This window comes from Nannobrachium achirus (genome assembly GCF_963921795.1).
Source record: "Nannobrachium achirus genome assembly, chromosome: 3".
Taxonomy (NCBI): domain Eukaryota; kingdom Metazoa; phylum Chordata; class Actinopteri; order Myctophiformes; family Myctophidae; genus Nannobrachium; species Nannobrachium achirus.
In genome coordinates, this window is record NC_137812.1 from 25,566,329 (window position 1) to 25,588,141 (window position 21,813).

The window sequence follows — 21,813 nt, forward strand, 5'->3', positions numbered from 1 at the left end:
TTTATAAAAAAAAAAAAAACGTTTTTTACAGTGTAGGCTACTTTGTGCTTCCTTGTGGTTGGAGCTGCTGCTGCACTTCTATCAACGGATTTACACACGTTTCTTTCTTGCAAAGTTGCACAAGTGATTTATAGGGGACTAAGGGGAGCATTTAACAACATGGAGCACTTTAAACATGCAGCTTGTTTTGTGACGGCAATGATCACGACAGTCAGAACGTGGTAGGAGGAGGCGGCTTGAAAACCCTTTTAGGGCACTCTAGCTCGGAGACAGAACGGGGAGACATGTCTGTCCATGCAGTGAGTTTGAGTAATAACAACTGAATATAGGTAAAGCTGACGTCTCATTATCAAAACTAGCACAGCACACAGGTGCAGCCAATGACAGTGTGACATTAACAGGCACATTGTTGTGAAATATACAGCCATAATTTATAACGCCTCTGCCTAGACAACATGTTGACTGCATCTAACAAAACAAGGCAGCGTGTCCTGTGTGTGATGTCATTGCGCATGCAGCTCCCAGACCCAACTTTGATCCGCGATTAACGACGATATTTTTTTTTACCGCCGACAAGAGTCTCACGTTAACGCAGCACGATAACGCCGATAACGGCCCAGGTTTAATATATATATATATATATACATATTATATAAAACCAAAAACATTAATCTTAACTGTTTATGTTGAAAGAAAGAGCACTATTCTAGGGCCAGTTTAATCTCGTCCCAACTAAAATGGGGTTTATATTAACACACACACTATAGCCTGCTTTCAAAGGAGAGTCTGTGGCCGCTCTGTACTAAGCCAGAAACGTGTGAATGGGTATCATTTGTGTTTCCTCTAGAAGCTATAAGATTACACAGCTATATTTGAAAGGTGGCAGAGAAGAGAGATGTGTATCTATGCATCTCTCAATCCACATACACACTATAACCTCAGTAAGATTGTCTGGCAATTAAACTCTACGTTTCAGTGATTTCGAGAGGACTCTGGTTAGTTTTGATGCAAGCATCATCCGAACTCTAAACGGTAACATCTGATTAGAGTTTGGTCAAAAGATAGGAGAATGAGGTCAACATTTTAGCCGTTGCCTTCCTTCTGGTCACAGGTTGTGGATACCACTAGTAAGACACCTGAGGGTGACATGCAACCTCGCCCTAAAGGGCGAGGTCGCGCCAATTCTTGACCATCTGGCCAACCACAGCGTTTCTCTGACGATTCTAGTTGTTGTCATTCTGGGGGGAGTTTGTTCATGTTTTTGTGAGGGTATCAACCCTAGGAGACACGGGGAGAACATGCAAACTCCACACAGAAAGGCCCTATCGCTCACACCCTAGGTTGGGTTGGCGATAGGGCCTTTCTGTGTGGAGTTTGCCTAAACATGGAGATGTGGTACAGAAGGACTCATATATGGGCATAAAAAGTATGTCATGTGACATCACTTCCTGTACAGACAGCCATTGACTCCGACCTAACAATGGCTACTGTCTATGACGGTAGTTCCAGGTTCAGGTTCAGGTTCAGGTTCAGGTTTATTAGTCACATGCATATCCATACAGGTACAGACATACAATGAAATGCTTGTGCCAGGAGCACTCTCAGCCTTATTACACACAAAAACATCAACCCACAACAACAAGACAACAACAAGTCACCCAAGACAACCCAAAAACAACAAAAACCATACAGTGTAACAGTGTACAGTTTAAAAACTGCGTACAGTGCACATGACTACCTAGGTCTCGCTTTCATCTCTTCGTTAAGCAACCTGATTGCTTGAGCATAAAAACTATTACTGAGACGGGTGGTGTGCGATGAGATGCTCTGGTAAAGTTTTTTTTGGATGGGAGGAGATAGAACAGGGAATGGGCGGGATGACTGCTGTCCTTTAAGATGTTCTCTGTCTTTTTCTTACAGCGTGTGTTATAGATTGTGTGTAGCTGTGGTAATTCTGTGCCAATGATTTTGGCAGCTCTCTTCACAATTCTCTGTAACTGTTTACTGTCTTGAACAGTCACGTTACCAAACCACACTGTGATGCATCCTGTCACCATATGACATATTGGACTAGACTATCTCCATATATAGTGTTATCCACATCTCCATGTTAGGACTCATATATGGGCATAAAAAGTATGTCATGTGACATCACTTCCTGTACAGACAGTCAGCCATTGACTCAGGATTAACAATGGCTACTGTCTATGACGGTAGTCCCATATGACATATTGGACTAGACTATCTCCATATATAGTGTTATCCACATCTCCATGTTTAAGCCAAACAGATTCGCTCCATTTCTCCATGTATAGGTCCAAATGCCCAACGTTGAGCTTGACAACGAAACGTTCTTAACACAGCCGCCCCCATATTTACTTTAGAAAATATGTTAAATTCTAAGTACGTTTCGAGTACCGGTTTGATACATCGACTTAAAGTTGGATCCAGGCCTAATAACTTTATCTGGCCGCCCGTTGCCACCTCCTTGTTACATTTTCTTTTCTCCAGGTGGATGGACATTCTTTCATGGACATCCTTTCATAGGTGATCTAAGTCCAGCCGCCCGTATCAGATCGGAGGAGGATACCGCACATTGTACATTGTACCCTTTCTTCTCTCTCCTTTTGGTATCTTTATCATCCTCCTTCTTTTTTTCTTTTTTATTCTTCTCTTTTTTTGTCTTTCTTAGTCTTGTGTATCCTTCTCTTTTTTTTTGTCTTTCTTAGTCTTGTTTAGCCGCCCCGTACAGGAAGAGATGGGGACTTGAGGTCGCAAGTCAGGACTTGAACCTGTGACGCTGCAAAAGCTGGATTATCCGCCTAGATGTTTGGAACACTACCCTGTGTTCCAGATGGACTGGACTATCTCCATATATAGTGTTATCCACATTTTGTGTAGCCGCCCTGTACAGGAAGTGATGTCACAACTCGCTGACATCACACTGACATCACAGAGGATACGGAAGGAAGGACACTCAAGCGACACGGTTCTTCAGAGTATATGCGACCTTCGGTCGCAATAATGCCTCTGTGTAATATGACAGACTGAAATGAATATTTGAATGATCAAAAAACATATATATACTGTATATATGTTAAAGTCAGTTTGGGTAACTCAGTGAGATTGGGGTAAGAGCGCTCGTTTTGTCGTTCACCACACACCCCTAACACCACCTGGATCAATTCACCTTGATAGTCTCTTATCAGCGCACCTGTATAATTCTGCGTAGTCACCATGAGATGGCGACAACAGCCATTCACTTGTGCAGTCGCTGACGTCACTCGTTTGCGACAACTCTCGTTGTTTATCTACTAGCCCAGCTCGGCTGTGTTTAGCCATTAGCTTACTATGCCTAACTCTAAACCCTAACCCTAACCTTAAACTCAGTAAAACTATGAATAACCCTAACCTCCGTGGGGTGAGGCGCTATCATTCCTGCCGACGCTATGTTGTCGTTGTGGATCAAAGCGACCGCTTGTTCCGCCCCACGACGAGCGCTCCTGTTCTCAATTTCACTGAAACTAAAAAAAAAAAAACGTGACATATATCTATATATATATATATGCCTTGACCAGATCCTTTTTTTCAGTAGGTGCTACTTTGCTGACTGCCTATCTTATCCACGTCTATATTTTACACACACACACACACAAAAAAGCAATGTCTGGTGACTGGTGAGAACCTCAGCCATTTACCCGAATAGCCTGTAATCAGCTATGTGATAACATGCAATTGAATGGAGTGTCTAGCTCACAACAACTGCAGTCTTCCATGAATAGTTGTGGATTTGGAAATGTAACTATTTGTTTTCTCTCCTCGACTGTCTGGCAGTAGTAAACATTCAGACATGCATGTGTTGACTCTGGGGATGGGACGATAAGCGATATTATCATTTATCGTGGTAAAAAAAAACACTCACGATAATAGTATCTTGGTGATTAAATTTATCGTGATATTGTCCTCCGTCAATGCACTGGGATCAATTCACCTTTTATTTGCCGAGCTGCATATCCGGTACCACTTGAACCCTCTATAATTGGTAAAAGGTATTATAATTTACGTACTTGATACAGTATTTTTTTTCACTCTATCAAAATGTCTTTGCCAAAAAATAGCCGATCTATAAGCTCACAACGCTTTGCGTTGCGACACATTGTAAGCCTGTAGATCTGCTATTTTTTGGCAAATGTTCTGCCCCAGGATAATGGATTTTGATTATCGCGATGATATCGTAAATCGCGATTTCTTTTGTCACAATAATCGTGATATGAAATGTTCATATTGTCCCATCCCTAGTTGACTCTCGAGAGTGTTAGTATTTCAGCATGCTACAACTGCATTTTGCATCATATGACCAGTTGTAGCATGCTGAAATCGGCTGAAATACTAAAATATCTAAAAACACAGATTGAACACAAAAAATAACTCAGGATTGTGTTGATCGTGTCCCACACAACAATAAAATAAGATCTGGTTGTCCCAGAGGTGACCTGGTCCTTTAAGTGTTTTGCCAATTATTTGGGGGCCCACTTGCAATACCCTCACATCCCACCAGTGGGCCCCGGTCCACAGGCTGGGAATCAGCAGCTTAAAGTGTGCTCACTCACACACACAGTTCAGCTGCTGTTGTTTGCTGGGATTATTGTGGCTCAGGTCGATAGGTCTTTAAGTACACAAAATGAACATTAACCCTCTACTACACACACACACACACACTGCAGGCTAATTATTAACTAGGTTTTATCTGTAGCCACATTGACTGAGAACACAACTACACAGTAATAATAACACATTACATAACGCATACACACACATGCATGTGCGCGCCGCACACACACAACTGCTTCTTCTAAAGTAAACAGTGGTTTCTGGGCAAGCGAGTATGTGTGTTTTGATTTGCCTTTGGCATCAGCGAGTGAATCATAGTTATGGGAGTGACTGTATGTGTGTGTGTGTGTGTGTATGTGTGTGTGTGGTAGAGTGGTGAAAGGCAGACAATACATCTCGGGACACAATTATGCCCAAAACACTCTTTAACAACGCTTTTAACGACCGCCACTCTATCCCATATTGCATCATTACACAAAACACACTGCCTTGAGACGCCCCATACTTAAGTAGCTAGGCCGACTTTCTTCATACGAGTGGTGGCAGAGAGTAGTGTTAGTGTAACCACAATTAACTTGTCTAACAAGATGAGTGACTCTAAATGTCACCATGCCGACCCAGTGTTATTGTTTTGAGCATCTGTGTGTGTGTGTACATCATGCCTACTTTGTGTATATGTGGGCACTGGTGCTGAAAGTGTCAGCAAGAGACTGCCCGAAAAAGGCCACAGTTAAAGTGGTGGAGACGAGAGAGTCTAACTGTGTGTGTGTGTGTGTGTGTGTGTGTGTGTGTGTGTGTGTGTGTGTGTGTGTGTGTGTGTGTGTGTGTGTGTGTGTGCGCAGGGGTTGAAGGGCAAGGGGGAGGTGTCGGGGGCTCTCGAAAGGAAGCCACAACTGGACAGAAAAAGAAAAAAAGAAAAGAAAAAAGGGTCCACAGGCAAAACAATCTGCCCTAGAGCCAATCGCATGGCTGGAAGCTGCAGCCCTTCCATATAAGGTGTGTGTACACAAGCTCACATTGGTGGACTGCAGTGCATACTCTGGGAACAAAGCCACCAGAGGGCGCACACACCAACCACGTTTCTCATTCATGCTTATTGCTAGACAGACACACAGCAACATGTGCTGCATGCAGGGGCGTCACAAGGGGGGGGGGGACTGGGACTGAGTTACTAGGGCCCAAAGTGGAGGGGCCTTCGTTATTTTATACTTTAGCTATTGAAAAATAGCAGATCTACAAGCTCACAGCTATTTTTGAAAAGTCGTAAAAATTTGTGCAAATCCTATGTATTTTTTTAAGCGTCCTAGCCAAATACTTATCATTTCGGGGGTCCTTCACATGAAAGGTTTTGAGCACCACTGACATAGAAACATAGGTTTTTCAAAAAACCTTAAAAATGTCACGATTTTTCAAAAATAGCAGAACTACAAGCTTGCAGCGCTGCACTCGGTGCCGCGCTGCGAGCTTGTATATCTGCATTTTTTAATGGGTTAAACCCCCTCCCCCTATGAAGAACACGCAGTGAATCCTTGTACCCAGGGCCCAGAATTTGGTGCGACACCCGTGGCTGCATGCAACAGCACATGCAGAACGAAGAGAAGAGGAGGCAGAACATACACACACACACACACACACACACACAGGAGGAGGAAAAGGATTTCTACGAAAGCTACCACACTGACAGAAACACTTGCGTTTCAGAAAAACGTGCGGTTTCACAAGCTCAAGACATCAAAAGGGGACTTATACAGCCTGGCGTCCCCATCTTGGCCATGGTTATTATAGGCAAAAGATTGCAAAAAAAGCGCATCTGCTATTTTTTTATTAATTATAAAATAGGACTTATGTGGTTAATATACTGCATTTCACTGCACAAAACCAAAGGTGCTGTTCATCGATAAAGCCCTTACACATGGAATAAAGCAAATCTCATGATGAATAACTTTGTCCCAAACTGTGATTTGCGACTAGTCAAGTGCTCAGTTTCCAACCAAAGAAATGTAACACAGTATGTAAAATTAGCCGATATTTAGGCATCATCATCATTATCATACAGCCTAGCATCTTTGCTTTCATGAAATATCTGAGACCATTCTTGTTTCGGGAGGACGCTTCTGAAAATGTTGCTAGTCTGACCCCTTCATGATATGTATTTGGCCACGTACCCCCATCTTAAAATATTTAGACCCCCCCAGAAGCAAAATTTGAGTTAATGCTCGCTTGAAAAATACATACATTCAAAGATTTGCACACATTTTTACGACTTTTCAAAAATAGCAGATCTACAAGCTTGCAGCGCGGCACTCGGTGCCGCGCTGTGAGCTTGTATATCTGCTATTTTTCAATAGCTAAATTGGGTTAATCCATGTCTTACAGCAGTGACTTGTCCATCACAGTGGCATTCTTTTGATGCCACATCCAGCCCCCACACAGAGCAACTTGACTCACAACTGAGCCCGTGCTTCCCTGACAAAATGGACAAGCATTTACCATGGCGATACAAAGTCGAGCTAATGACCAACACCGCCGGGCGAGGTCAATATGTATATCATGTTGGTGACAGCTTAACTCATGGGATGCCCACGAGGTGTCTACACGCCAATCTCTTTGATGTCTCTGGAGGCCCATGACGCGTTGGCGTGTTTACAGTATTAACTTTAAATCTCACCGTTAGGTTGGGGCTACGCATGGATGTAGCCCATTAGCCGCTAGTCGCTTCGAGTCGACGCTGAGAGCATCCCGCGGCCGTTTTTCTCCATATACTCCAATGCATTTCCCCATCTTTAACGCCCTTTATCTCTGATGTTTGTTTTATGGCTAAAACTGTGGCAGGGTGTGGCAAAATGTCAAACTTTTGATCGGCAATGAACAGTTATGATCAACACTGGTCCCTACAGAAAGTTACACAACAACATCCTGTCTGCGCTCATGTGACCAAGTGACGTCATGACGCATGCATTGACGCAGCAGGGCCGGATTCAATACAATGGTGGTGGGCCTGGGCAGCGAGAGGGGATAAATGGGGCAATCCAGGGGCACCCGATGTGTTAATGAGCAGGGCTAAGAACAAGTACAGTGCGGAAAATAACTCGAAGGACCATTCTGGCGTACATTCTCTCCAAAATCAAGTCAATTGAATTCTACTCTTCTCTTAAGATGTATTAAAAATAGATGATAACGTAAACTTTGCAGCAACAATAACAATACAATAAAGTACACAAGGTTGCATTGCCCATCTCAAGCAAGTGTTCGACATGAAGATGCTCGGGTCTCTTGCATTGTCAAGCATGTAATGTGAAGATGGAAGCAGGGTGCAATATGTGACATCTGTACTTCCATATGTAGTCATACTAGCGATTATCAAAGCATTCTATGCAGTGCTAGTGTGCTCCTTAAGGTCCTTCACACAAGGAGTGTTTATCTCGTGCAATTATTTAGCAATCATTTAAACTGATGTTTGTGTCATGATTGGCATAGAATGCAAATATTATGTGGTGATAAAGCGGTGTTACGTGATGTATGCATGTCTGCAACAGGGGGCCAGTAGTCCAGATTTAAAATGAAGCAAACACGGAACTGAAAGTTCCTATGATTGGCTGCCAGTTGGGCTGTTCTGGTACCAAAAGCAACATGTTCTCCAAGCAACATGTTTTGTGAAAATATGGTCCAATTTATATTATAAGTGATGTTAACCCATTTAGACCTAAGTCCGCCTGGAAAAAAGCCTTAAAAACCTATGGCCGATTGGAAAAATACCCCTAAAACCTGAGATTTTATGGAAAACTTCAGAGGTGTCAACGTCTACTAAAACATTTATTTCTCAGCCTCTGTAGCAGCTAGAAACAAAATTTCAAAACTGTTTGATAGCTTACACCTTTGGCTTTCATGGGAAATTATTTGTCATGGTCCAGACCTTTATCATTTTTTAAAAAGAAATCTGCAAAATCAAAAATTGTAATAAATCTTATAAAACGTCTAATAAATAATATATTTCTCAGCCTATGTAGCTCATAGAAACATAATTAGCAAATATTTGAGACCTTACACCATAGGCCTTACACCATAGGCCACCACTTTGACAAGAAACAACAAGCACCAAAACATTCTTATTGAATATATTCAATTCTAGTTGTTAGCTCCATATAACGGTAAATCTGGCGAGCGACATTTGTCATTATTATTATATGTGCGTGCGTGTGTGTGTGTGTGCGCCTGTGTATGTGAATGAATGAACCATATCATCATAATCATTTTATAAGTGTTATTACCTCCAGATAGCTGCAAATCTGTTGTTCTGGAGTTTGGGGTTGACTAGCTGTTCGGCTAACGTGTTGGTCTCGTCTCAAAGTGCATCCGTGAAAAGTAATCCAGTCCTCATGAAATCCATGAAACACTTCTTCATCATCGTCGTCGTTTTCAAACATATTACGTAACAATAACAATGCCAATTCCAGCGGGTCCGGTTTGCCTTCGCTCAACGCGTCTTTCATTTCGCCGCTATGAGAAGCTGTTCTTGTGCGCACTGGGATTCTCCGACAAATAAAGTTATGCAAAGCCAAAAAGAAATCCCAGAATGCTTTGCTTTGCTAAGCATACGTCATCGCCTCCTGATGCATTTCATTGGCCACGAGACCAGAAGAGGGTAAAAACTACAGGAAACGCAGGAAACGCATTTTGCGTTCCCGGTCTGAAAGGATAAAAAGCATTTTGCGTTCCCGGCCTGAAAGGTAAAAACGCATTTTGCGTTCCCGGTCTTAAAGCAGGGTATGCTGTAGGAGGGGCTTGTGATGATCATAGGCTTGCGATGATTCTTCTTTGCGTGCTTTATTTTCGGAAAGCTCAACACCACCACATTCTCCCAAGTATCCCTGCGGTTGCACGTGACCGTTGGCAGACAATAGCATTCGAGATGGTACCATTTCTACCAATGAGCGTAATTTTCGCAGCATAGAAACATATTTTTTTACAGTCTATGGTCTGCAAGTGCTGTGCGTAGAACTAACGTGCGTGTGTTTGTTTGTTTGTGTGTGTGTGTGCAGTGCACGAGGTCGCATCTCACCTGATGGTGCCCGTGGGCGAGTGCAGCGGCGGGCTGAAGGGCCGGAGGTGTTCTTCGTGCATGGTGGGAATGCTGATCTTGAGGGGCGAGATGTGAGGGAAGAGCGGGCGGGGAGGCGGCGAGGGCTGCTCCTCCTCCCGCTGCTCCTCGGCCTCCAGCAGCGACATGAACTGGATCTTTATGACCGTGCTGGGGAAGCGGAACACACACCTGCATGGGGAGAGAGGAGGTCCAGGGGCAGCGGGTTAATTTTGGCAGCAGATTTTTGGAGCTGTGTGAAGCACAGGCTCCCTATACGTGGCTGTGTGGGTCTGTGTGTCTGTGTGTGTGTCTGTGTGTGTGTCTGTCTGTATGTAGCCTGAACTTCCTAAACTTCGGCACGCCACTAGTCCCACAGTTTTGCCACCACACACTCGCGCCATATGTCAAATCGACCGGCTTACTCGGGAATCGTGGGCTATTACTTTTCTAAGAGAAAGGTTCTATAGTTTAATTGATATTAATTTATTAGTGAATTAATTTTCCCCATTGACTTATAATGGGAATTGCAAAAACTCACATTCAATTATTTGTCTCTCGCAAACCATAGGGGCTAGAGTTTCAAGACTTGGAGAGGAGGTTCATAATGATTTCAAGGATTTAATAAAAAATACTTGTGTCATTTGGCCGCATGGTGGCGCCATAACACCCCACTTTACGTTTTGGCCTGTAACTCTTGAACCGTAGGTCGGAAAATTTAAAATATTTTTTCCCTGGATTCCTTGGGTCATGACGCATCTCCCCATATAGGCCACGCCCATTTGCGCCATGATAGATTTTCCGCCATCTTGAATTTTCTCCAAAACACACTTTTTGCTCCTTTTCCTACATATTTTCTTCAAACGTCACAAAAATCGGTACACATGATCCACACACACACACACACACACACACACACACACACACACACACACACACACAGCTCCACTTCACACGGGTGTGATTTTTTGATTTAGTTTAAGTTGCGGTCTTTTGAATAAAATGCAATTTAGTTATTTAGTTTTAGTCATATTTTAGTCGTCTGAAATGTTTTAGTCTAGTTTTAGTGGACTAAATATCAAAATATTTTAGTTGACTAAATGTACAGTTGATTTTGTTGACAAAACGTTTTTGGCAGGCCTTGATGGTGTCGTAATGGCTGATTTTACACACTTGGTTGCACTCTGAAAATAGCCGATCTACAAGCTCACAACGCGTCGCTTGTGAACTTGTAGATCGGCCATTTCCAGAGTGCAACACCCGAGTGCAACCAAACATAGAACGACTTGTCTTTTAGTTCTACTGGATCTCTTCTCCACTAGTCCCTACCGTGAAACTTTAGTCTAGTTTTTATTTGTTGACAAAGTTGTCAATATATTTCGTCATAGCTTAGGTTTTATTTAGTTTAGTTTATATTTCGTTTTCTTCAGTAACAAACATTTTTCGTCGTAGTTTTAATCGACGAAATCAACACTGGTCCAGAGAGACGCAAGAGAAGGCAGGGAGTGGGAACTGAGAGCCGAGGGAGATGGGAGTAGTGGGGTTAATGGATGGGGAGGAGGACGACGGAGAAAATGAGATTCAGGAGGAGAGCGGAGACAATGCAGGTTAAATAGGTGGGAAAAGAAACGGGTGAAAGGAGGAAGAGAGATGGACAGACAGCAGAGGGGGGATAGGTGACACACACACACACACACACACACACACACACACACACACACACACACACACACACACACACACACACACACACACACACACACACACACACACACACACACACACACACACACACACACACACACACACACACACACTCTATTTGATAAACACAAACAAACCATTTGAGAAAAAGAACTTGTCTAAGCGCCCGAAACATAGCATTATTTAGAACACACACACCATGTTTAATTCTCTCTTTTGTTATCGTTGCTACAAAGTTGAGGGACCGGCTGGCTGTACTAGCTGTATATTTGGATGTATGTAACAAATAAAACCTTGGAATACTGCCGACAAGAAGGTCTTAGTAAATGAAACGATAATATGCTCACAAAACAGCTACTCTTTGTTTTAAGTATAATGAATGATGAACTGTGGAATCTACGTGTGTTTCTATAGACAACATTCAATGATGTGGGCAGACAGAAATAGATGGATTGTCTACAGCTGGTATCGGTCTGACATGACTAAGGCAGACAGTCCTCTCTCTCTCTTGCATCAAAACGTACAACTATAGAGTAAAATACTTGTGTTGAATAATGTTTATGTAACACTACGATCTAAGGTTTTAGGATCAGCCTCTGCGTTCTGTATTTCTAAATCATGTTTTATGAACAAAATAATTTGACTTCTTCTGTACTGTATTATATTATGGAATTAGTGCAATGACCTCTCCAAAGTCAGATCAATTTAAGTACAGTGGAGCCCACCATTTTTGGAGCTGTGTGCAGCTCCCTATACGTGGCTGTGTGGGTCTGTGTGTGTGTGTGTGTGTCTGTCTGTGTGTCTGTGTGTATGTAGCCTGACTTCGGCGCGTAACTAGTGCCGCACCATTTACGCCACTCGCGCAATATATACATCAAAATGTGCGGCTCGGCCGGGAATGGTGTTCTATTACCTTTCGTTCCGATCCGCCTTACCATGCCGACGTAATCGGCAAAAAACGACGCTTAATTGTCCCCATTGACTTATAATGGGACAATGCAAGAAATCACTTTCAAGTATTTTTCTCTCGTAAACCATAGGAGCTACAGTTTCAAACCTCGGAGAGGAGATTCATAATGATTTTAAGAATGAATCGAAAAATAATTACATCACTCGGCCTCATGGTGGCGCTATAACGGCCCACTTTACGTTTTGCCCCGTAACTCTTGAACCGTAGATCGGAAAATTAAAATTATTTTTTCCCTGGATTCCTTGGGTCAAGACGCATCTCCCCATATAGGCCACGCCCATTTGCGCCAGGATAGATTTTCCGCCATCTTGAATTTTCTCCAAAACACACTTTTTGCTCCTTTTCTTTTTTTACATATTTTTTTCAAATGTCACAAAAATCGGTACACATGATCTACACACACACACACACACACACACACACACACACACACACACACACACACACACACACACACACACACACACACACACACACACACACACACACACACACACACACACACACACACACACACACACACACACACACACACACACACGGGTGTGATTTTTAATTCATCTATCTCCTTACTAATTCAAGCCCAGCCTCATGGTGCCGTTTAAGCATGTCATTGATAGACTCTCACACCACTGCTTCTACACATTCCCCCATTCACACATACATCGCTGCATTTCCCCCCTACATTCCTAGCTGCTTTCCCTGAACGTATTGTACTTGCACGATGTACAATTAAACAAAACAATAATTTAATGCTATGACGCGAATGACATCATAGTACATCCATTATAAACCTTCCGGCCGAAACACATACTTACAAATAGTTCCACGCACGGTGCAGTGTACTTTGAGTGTAGTAAGCCTACTGTGTCCCCTGGTGGCAGGGAGAGTGTAGTGCAGACATTATGATCTTTCCCAGTACGGGACAGAGAGAGGGGGCCACCAGAGAGAGAAGCCCCTGATACACGTAGCAATTTAACCAGCAACGACCAGAGGCGTCAATTGGGTATGGCAACTTCCATACCTTGGCTAAAGGGGGGAAAAAATAAAATGTTCTTCTTAAAATACATTCATGCCTGTTGATAAGGTATGGCAACATGACTGGTGCCAGTTGACGCCTCTGGTCATTGCTGGTTGATATTGATGAAAATATTGCCACATGTATCAGGGGCTAGAGAGAGAGAGAGAGAGAGAGAGCAAAGTAACAACACACTATATATTAAATTTCCTCTGTCTGTCTGTTCGTTTGTCTTTTTGCTGATATTGCCAGAAACACTACTACTTTAAAACAGTTCTGTGTCTTTGACTATGATCAAATATGAGCGCCCGTTAGGGCGCGATTTCTAGATATGAGCGGCCGCGAATCTCTAGTTCAATTAATTTACACCATAACTGAACGTTATACATTAAAATATGTGATGGTAAATCCCCCAGGTTATCTCAGCCCAAACAACAAAAAAACGTAAGTGTAACTTTTCTTTTTACATTACGCAGCAAAAACAACTTAGGTATCCGTGTTTAGGTTAAGTTGAAAATAGAGATGGACCGATTGCAAAATTCTTGTCCGATACCGATCCGCCGGTTTTATGAAGGTCTGACCTGCCCAAAACCGATTTTTCCGATACCGATTTCTTTAGCTAAGAACTAGAAAAATCACACTCGTGTGAACTGAGCGGTGGTGTGTGTGTGTGTGTGTGTGTGTGTGTGTGTGTGTGTGTGTGTGTGTGTGTGTGTGTGTGTGTGTGTGTGTGTGTGTGCAACAGCGCCCCTCCCTTAACATGTGTGGTCAGAAAAGGTTACTGCAGGCTACAGACCCGGAGACAGACAGACATACAGACATACAGACAGACAGACAGACTGTGACAGACAGACAGACCCACACACACGGCCACGTATAGGAGCGTTGTGACCACCGCTCAAAAATCACAGACAATATCCAGTCTAATATGACCGTCTGGACTAGGCAGGAGGAAAGCAGGTGACACATGCTTTTTGAGCGGTGGTCACACCGTCTCCTATACGTGGCCGTGTGTGTGGGTATCCGTCCGTCCGGCCGTCCGTGTATGTAGCCTCAAGCATGCAGTACCTTTTCTGACCACACATGTTAAGGGAGGTGCGCTGTTGTTCTCACACACACACACACACACACACACACACACACACACACACACACACACACACACACACACACACACACACACACACACACACACACACACACACACACACACACACACACACACACACACACACACACACACAGGGGGGAAGGGTGGGTCAGCATGTGTGGTCAAGTATTATTATTATTATTAACAAACTGAATGTTTTAGGGTCAAATAAATTAGAGTGTGTGAAGAAACTACAGCATTGTAAAGCACACTAACCCCGCTGCACCCACCCAGTAGTGCTGTTGCACAGCCTCCACGACCACCGCTCAGTTCACACGGGTGTGATTTTTTCTCCTTTTTGGAGACGACATTGACACAGGATTATGGAATATATCCTTACATTGTAAAGGTAACCAGCATCATCTGTATTCTGTAGGCTGCCACCAAGTAGACTGGCTGCTACTTGCTAATGTTTACTTTAGTCACAGGACCAGAGCATCATGCTGTGCAGTGCCATAGACACAATTGGCATAAAACCGATATTTATGTCAGTGACCTGCTGGTCACCGATTCGGCCGGTTTTATGATACCTGCCGATTTTTGATATTGGCCGATACCGATGTCCATCCCTAGTTGAAAATAGTGCACGTTAGAAATGTTTACATGATGCATCACTAAACTGTATAGATCAGCTATTTTTGCCCAACGTTCCCCCCCAAGAATGGGGACGCTGGGGGTTACAGCGCTTAACAAAAGTGGCCTTTTAAGTTTTAAGCATATTCTGATTATCGCGATAATATTGTTAATCAACATTATTTTTGCCCTCAACATAGAAGAAGTTGCTTAACTCATTGACTGCCAAGGCACGAGTTTCACGAGTTATTACAGTACTCCCAGGCTGCCACAGCCCGAGTTTCCCGAGTTGGAAGCCATTTTGAAAAAAAAAAAAAAAAAAAAATCTCAAAATTTTTTTTTATAAAAAAAATTCTAAAAATGCCGCAAATGTATTAGGCATGATCGCAATTGCGAAATTGCATGTTTAGCCCCATAACAAACACATCTTTCAAAATGTCAAAAATGGCTGTTTTGTCTGACTTTGAAGGCTTGTATCTCATGAATGCCTGAACGGATTTCCAAGCGGATTTTTTTGTTTGAAAGCTGTTAAAAAGTACTACACATATGGTGCATGATCTAGGCATGGGCGTGCACGATCCGTGCACTAAGAATTGATCCGTGCACTAGAAATTTGGAAGGTGGCAGTGTTTGTTTTGTCTGACTTTGAAGGCTTCTATCTCATGAATGCCTGAACGGATTTCCAAGCGGATTTTTTTGTTTGAAAGCTGTTAAAAAGTACTACACATATGATGCATATATGGTGCATGGGTGTGCACGATCCGTGCACTAAAAATTGATCCGTGCACTAGAAATCTAGGATAGTGGCAGTCTGGTACTTGGGGGCCATCTTGAAATGGCATTCAATGAGTTAACACTCAGGACGCCACCATTCACTTGCGCTTTATTTTGAAGAGCCCCGGAAGCTCCGTGCGTGTGCACGTGGGTGTACACTGACGATCCAGGAAGGAGATCTGTTTGTTTACAAACGGTCGCGAAAACTAAAATCCTAACCGGGGCCGACCATCACGGCATAGTGTCGCCGTGAAGACAAGCTGATCTCGGCCTCCTCGGCGTTATTTGCACCTTATTTCGAGATAAAGCCGTTTTTATGTTTCAGTATAGAATAGGAGTCAATGGATAATGGCCGCTCTCGGTTGCTTCTGGCTGCGTTGCGTCATGACGTATGCAGTTTTTTCTTTCACCAGCACCCGTAGCAAGCGTCTGAGATGCGGGTTAACATGGAAACCTTATCTCGTCTGTGAACGTGTTTGGCTACCAAGAGCAGCCAAACTGTTAAACAAACACAAACGCACATTTAGGAGGACTTTTGCATAATTTTCACCAGACTCTTGGCCGGGTGATACAGATTTTTAGGCCGGGTGGCCCGCCTGGCCAATAAAGCGCTGCAGGAAACCCTGGACATGTAATTTTCATTATGTTCCCACCCCTAAGTGTAATTGTATGAGTGAACTGCCAGCCAGTGTTGGTATATCAGGGTGGAATCGCCTGCCCTACCCCAGAGTCTAACCTAGACTGACTGAACCAGAGGCCACACACTACTGGCCTAATTATATCCAGCCATCAAAGAGGCTGGGCCAGTGCACTACTAATTACCTCAGATACCACCAGATCAACCCTGCAGTCAGGGAACCTACAGAAAGAAACCTGCTATCATAGTATGCGTGCGTGTCCTGTGTTTACTCCATGTGGCCCTCTGGTATGAGGATGTCAGATTATACTTCCAGATTGCGGTGCGACACACCCACAAACAAAGACTTGACAGCCAAACAGATGACGCAAGGGCACGGCCCCTTGGAACAGTATATACACAAAAACACGCACACAGCACACACGCACGTGACGCACGTGTGCGCGCGCTCACACACGCACTATGCCAATCGATCAATGGTAACATGTCAAAGTCTCTCGACGATGAATGAAAACTACTGTGCGTAAACAACACACACACACGCCCACGTCTCGGGTTCTGTGTCTTTGTGAGAAGGTGGCATAATAAAGGCCCCAATGTGATGCATACAACTGTCACAGGTCTGTTGTTTACATTGGAAACAGTGACGTAAAAACGCCACCGGCGTGTTAGAAACATGACTGACTTTCTTTCTTGGAACGTTAACGTAACGTGACACCCGCGGGTTATTACGACACATTACCACACATCCCATGACAAAACAACAATTATTATAAAAAGGAACAACATCTACGGTTTGAGCTGGACAGGCTAAAAAAGGTTTTAAGTCACATAAAGTCTTAATTCAAGTGTTTGGTTTGTAGACGGGAAAATGTGCACTTTGTTCTTGACAGTCTAGAGACGTGTTACAGTAGCCTGAACAAAATATAGGTGCGTTGTACTCCACTGTTTACAAACATCACCAACGTAAACAAACCTAGGCCACCCATGAAAAACAGCAAATACAGTAACCACGAATGACCTCTGAATAGATCATGCATCCTCCTGTTGTTTAATTGTTGCTTGTGAGGAATTTGTTTACATTTAGCACCGCTGATTTGGCCTTCACGTGTAACTTTTTAAACACGTTTCCTCCTCGCAATGTCAAACTTGCAAACTTCGCAGCCTGCGCTTGTTTGTAAGGTCATCAACAGCATGATTTCGCTGTCGCTCGCCGAAAAGTAGCTGCTCTATCAGCTTATATTAGACGTGCCAATTTCGACCGGAGCGACACCGTCGCACGGCGACAACACAAACCACGCATTAGCTAAAGCGTGTGTTAAGTTAGCAGGCCAGAATGTATGCTATGCAGCTACTATGGCTTTGAGTTTGAGAATTAGCACTGTGGCTAGTAGCTACAACAGCTAACTCAGAGCTATTAGCCGCTAGTGGCTAATAACTAGCCACGAGGCTAATTCTCCCATTAACTCAAACTCAAAGCTGCTAACCACAGCATGCTAACGTGCTAAGCTAACATGCTAACGGGGGGGACCTTCCTCTCTCCCTCTCCCCGGCCACTAGAACTCACTCTCGGGGCAGCAGCAGCGGCGGAGCGCCCCTCCGCTGGAACACGCCGTCCACGAACACGCCGTTCTTCCCCAGGCAGCGCAGCGAGAAGCCGCCGCGGGCCCCGCCGGCCTCCTCGTCCCCGTCGTAGGTTATCTGCAGGTGCCGCCGCGAGATGAAGCTCGAGTGGCCCATGCTGATGTCCACGGAGCCGTGCGACGAGTTGCGGCCCACCGTCACCGTCCTCTGGCGCATGACGAACTCGAAGTCGCGGCCCTCCAGCCGCGCCAGGGCCTGCTGCTGAGGGGCCGCGAGGCGGCGCATCGCGCCGTCCCGGGCGGAGGAGGCCGACGTCAGCAGCAGCCCTCCTCCGGGCGCGGCGGCGGAGAGCACCGGGCCTCCCTGGTGGTGGTGGTAGCCGTGCGAGACCCGCACGGGGCTGCACGGGGCGGACTGGAGGGCCAGCAGGGCGCGAGCCCCGGTGTCGTCCCGGTAATCTGCCATGTTGTTTTGTCGGGAGGGAGGAGGAGGAGGAGGTGGTGGTGGTGGAAGGGGGGTCAACACCAACACAGACACACACAGGGCTCGAACTGCAACGTGAGAGACTTGTTTCGGCCAGAGGGGCAGAGTGGTGCTCGTGTGCTCCGTGGCTCCAGGAACACACACACACACACACACACAACATGAATTCATCTGGGCCAATGTGAAGATAAGGAATGGATTTCTTTTTTGTTTTCTCCTCTCCTTTCGGTGGAGGACGGGACTCTGCTAGGCCCACGAGTAGTAGTAGTAACAGTACAGTAGGCTAGTAGTAAACCAACGTGAACTCAACTTCAACTTCCACAGTTTGTTGTCATACTGTCAAGTTTTACTGGGTGTAAAAAAAAAAGTGGGTGGAATTTATGTTCCCACGAAATGCAGTTTCAGGAAAGGAAGGAAGGAAGGAGGGGAAATGTCAAATGACAGATAACAATATCAATGTGTGTAGGACTACTTAAAATAAAAAGGAACCCATTGACCCCCCCATTATAAAATGAAAGTTGAATATAAAGAAATAACAATGATACACAACACAGATCGCCTGCAGCCTCTTGTGCAAATACTAGGCTACATAAAATTCAGTGAATTGCAAAAGATATCAATAAAATAAGTCAGTGTGATCATGATGGAATGAATTGCCTATATGATGGACTTAATTAATGTAATGACTTTAACCTGTCACTGGGCCAGCAATAGCTTGGCGTGGCTAGTGTATTGGCCAGTGGTTCTCAAAGTGGGTTCCGGGGACCCCCCCAGGGGCATAAAAATCTGTTTAACTACTTTAAATATATATAAATGAGACTATTTGAATATAGCTGACGATTGTGAGCTTGGAAAAAATAAAATAAATCTGAATGCAGGGATCCCTGGCACTAAATAATTTCAGATGGGTGTCTGTGGCCAAATACACATTAATTTGGGGGTCATTGGAATTAAAAAGACACTTCTGGTGTGATGAAGTGGCTCAGGCTAGGCATCTACAGGTGGCTCAAAGTGGGGTCCACAGGCCCTCAGGGGTCCAAGTTGATGGGGTTCTGGTGGGTCTCCAGAATTATTTTTTAAATACGGTATATCAAAATCAGTTTAACCACAGATATACATAGTCTATTTGAAAATATTCACTCTACTCTGATGCGCTGTGAACTTGTAGAGCGGGCCGGTCATTCTTTAAAAAAAATCTTGGTAAAAAAAAGTTCTGCGAAAGCTTTCCCCACAATACAGATGCTGAGGTTTAAGTGGTACATTTTTAATTATTTTATAAGAATTGAATTTAAGGGTCAAGAATGATTTCATTTTAATAAATACACAGTGTAAATATCAGCTACATAAATACATATAGGCTATACAGCATTTCAGAATCTCAACAAGACACTGGTGTCTAAAAAACGTTGAAAAGAAGCAAAGGAGAAAATGGTGAAATCAAGTGATAGTGCAGGCAGAGACAGTAGGCCTATAACTAACAGCATGCAGACCCAGAGTGTATTGTGTTTTCACAGTCCTACTGTACATAAAGCGGTTATGCCAGTGTAACAGCAATGGGGGTTATTCAATGGTCTAGGAACTTAAAAGCCTGCACCCATTGTTTTACCATTTTTATTTATTTTACTCTAAACATAACTTTTTCTATTGTGTTTTTCCTTAAGCAGATTTTCCCCCTCTCTCTCTCTTCTCTCTCTGCCTCCCCAATGTAAAGTGTACGTCTTTGGATACTTGGAAAAGTGCAATATAACTCTGAGACATTATTATTCACAGTCATACAGTTAGTAGGTCATACATGATTTGAAGTGATAGTGCCAGTGTTCCGGCAGTGGAGTGTAAACTAAATTCACACATCACACATGACAAGAAACAGGAGATTTTCAGTCAGATGTCCACATGGAGGCGGCATTGGGATATGAGATAGACTGAAATGAGTGTATTCACAGTCATAGTCTGTACATGAAGCCATAGTGTCAATGATACAGTAGCGTGTGCGTGTGAGTGACTGATATTTGTGACTTTGTGTGCTTAACCTCTGAGTCGTAGTCGAAATATAATGGATTAGATTTATAAAGTATTAAAAAAGGAAACCCTAAAGTAAAGTAGCCTATATCAAAGTACAGTGCTTGAATACATCATAGCTACTTAGTTACTAGGCCTACTGCTTGTAGTTGTGCAGTTCCTCAAGAGTCTGAAGGTATCATTTTTAACCCATTCACTAATGCACCAAATTGTTTCTCAGATCTCAAAGAAAAGTGAATCAGATGGCCTCTGGATGAGGCAGTAGTCTAAAAACACTCCAAAACTGCTCCCGATATTGCACGAGTATATATTTAATGTAGTAGTAAATGAGTAGATTGCATCATGTAATAGGAGAACTAGTGCATCTAATTTAAGAAATGGTGGGCTAATTGTAGCCTAGTTACAGTTCCCCAAAGTAATGAAATAACATTACATTACATTATAGGCTATAAAGAGATTTAACTGTCTCACTACATTTGAGGCCAAATCAAAAATAAACAAATAGCTGAAAGCACTCCAATTAAACTTGTGATTTGGAGTAATTATATGCCTTCCAGTCTCCAGATTATAGTTTGAGACAGGTAATCACTTACAGTTTGAGTCAGGTAATCACTAATCTTTTAAGTGATATTTTGATGTGTTTCTCAGAAACAGTTGTTTCTATGGTGTTAGGTATGGACCATCCTAGAGCTTTTTTTTATTTTTTATGTGAGGGGTTGCTCTGTTTATAAACACAGAAAGTACAAGATGGTGTGAAAACTCGGATACTGGATCCCCATGATTAAGGAACAGGAGCAGTAGAAGCTAAAAGAGCGAGTGAAACAGATGTCCACATGGGGGCGGCATTGGGATGTGAAATGGAGACTGAAATGAACTCTCTCCCCTCTTTAAAGTGATCCCTGGCTAATAGACAAATATGCCTTAATACATCATAATTGTCCTCTATAACTACAATGTAAAATGAAAAACACCTCAATTATTTTATTTCTTCTAGAAATAGCTAATCTTTCACTCAATAGGGGAAATGCCTGTCGCAAGTTGATGATGTCATAAATGTCATGTGTGATCTATCCCTATGGAATTTATGGCAAAAATAAAAAATAAAACATTTGAAATATTGATTTGATGGTCATATTAACCATATAAAGTATTATGTTTGTTTTTATTTTCACATGCATGCCATGAATTCCATAGGGATAGATCACACATGACA

General features: G+C 43.4%; 1 protein-coding gene across 3 annotated transcripts in view; it reads right to left on the reverse strand.

The window, feature by feature from the left end:
* Positions 1 to 18,655, reverse strand: part of foxk1 (forkhead box K1) — a 34,037-nt gene extending 15,382 nt beyond the window's left edge. For 2 of the 3 annotated variants that reach the window (XM_080721102.1, XM_080721101.1), the window contains exons 1-2: positions 18,082 to 18,655; positions 9,671 to 9,880 (exon numbers count right to left, since the gene is read on the reverse strand). In XM_080721102.1, coding sequence (XP_080577228.1) covers positions 9,671 to 9,880; positions 18,082 to 18,563 — 692 coding nt within the window. In that variant the 5' untranslated portion in view covers positions 18,564 to 18,655. The remainder of the gene's footprint in view (positions 1 to 9,670; positions 9,881 to 18,081) is intronic. The other variant, XM_080721103.1, reaches the window with a different exon arrangement.
* Between the last annotated feature and the right edge of the window lie 3,158 nt (positions 18,656 to 21,813).